Consider the following 380-nt stretch of genomic DNA (forward strand, 5'->3'; position numbering starts at 1 on the left):
CACGTACACATGTACACGTGTAAGCGTATGTATGCACATGCAGTCCCTATCTATTTCCTTCTGCACTCATGCCTCCACGCACTCACCAGCCTGCATACGCCCATAGAGTATGGTAAAACGTCGTGGCAATCAGGGCAGGGTGCCAATTAGTGCCATCCATCACATTCTCGAAGTATTCCGTGTGGCCCCATGCCAGGTGGTGCATGCCTCCGACGATGATGATGATGAGCGCCAGGACCTTGGTGAGTGCCAGGGCGTCTTGCACTGTGGTGGCCCATTGCACTCGGTGGCAGTTGACCCAAGTGAGGAAGACTGGAAAATGGAAAAGAGTTAATTGGGGATTTGAGTAGGGGGGAAAAAATAGCTAATTTTAGGTGCAT

The 380-nt window shown here is 51.3% G+C and overlaps 1 protein-coding gene across 1 annotated transcript in view; it reads right to left on the minus strand.

The window, feature by feature from the left end:
- LOC119592433 (Y+L amino acid transporter 2-like) overlaps positions 1–380 on the minus strand; it is a gene marked incomplete at both ends in the record, with an annotated part of 10,470 nt that overhangs the window by 6,187 nt on the left and 3,903 nt on the right. The window contains 1 exon segment of the mRNA XM_037941257.1: positions 87–312. Coding sequence (XP_037797185.1) covers positions 87–312 — 226 coding nt within the window.

This window comes from Penaeus monodon, chromosome 30, assembly GCF_015228065.2.
Source record: "Penaeus monodon isolate SGIC_2016 chromosome 30, NSTDA_Pmon_1, whole genome shotgun sequence".
In the NCBI taxonomy this organism is placed as follows: Eukaryota; Metazoa; Arthropoda; class Malacostraca; order Decapoda; family Penaeidae; genus Penaeus; species Penaeus monodon.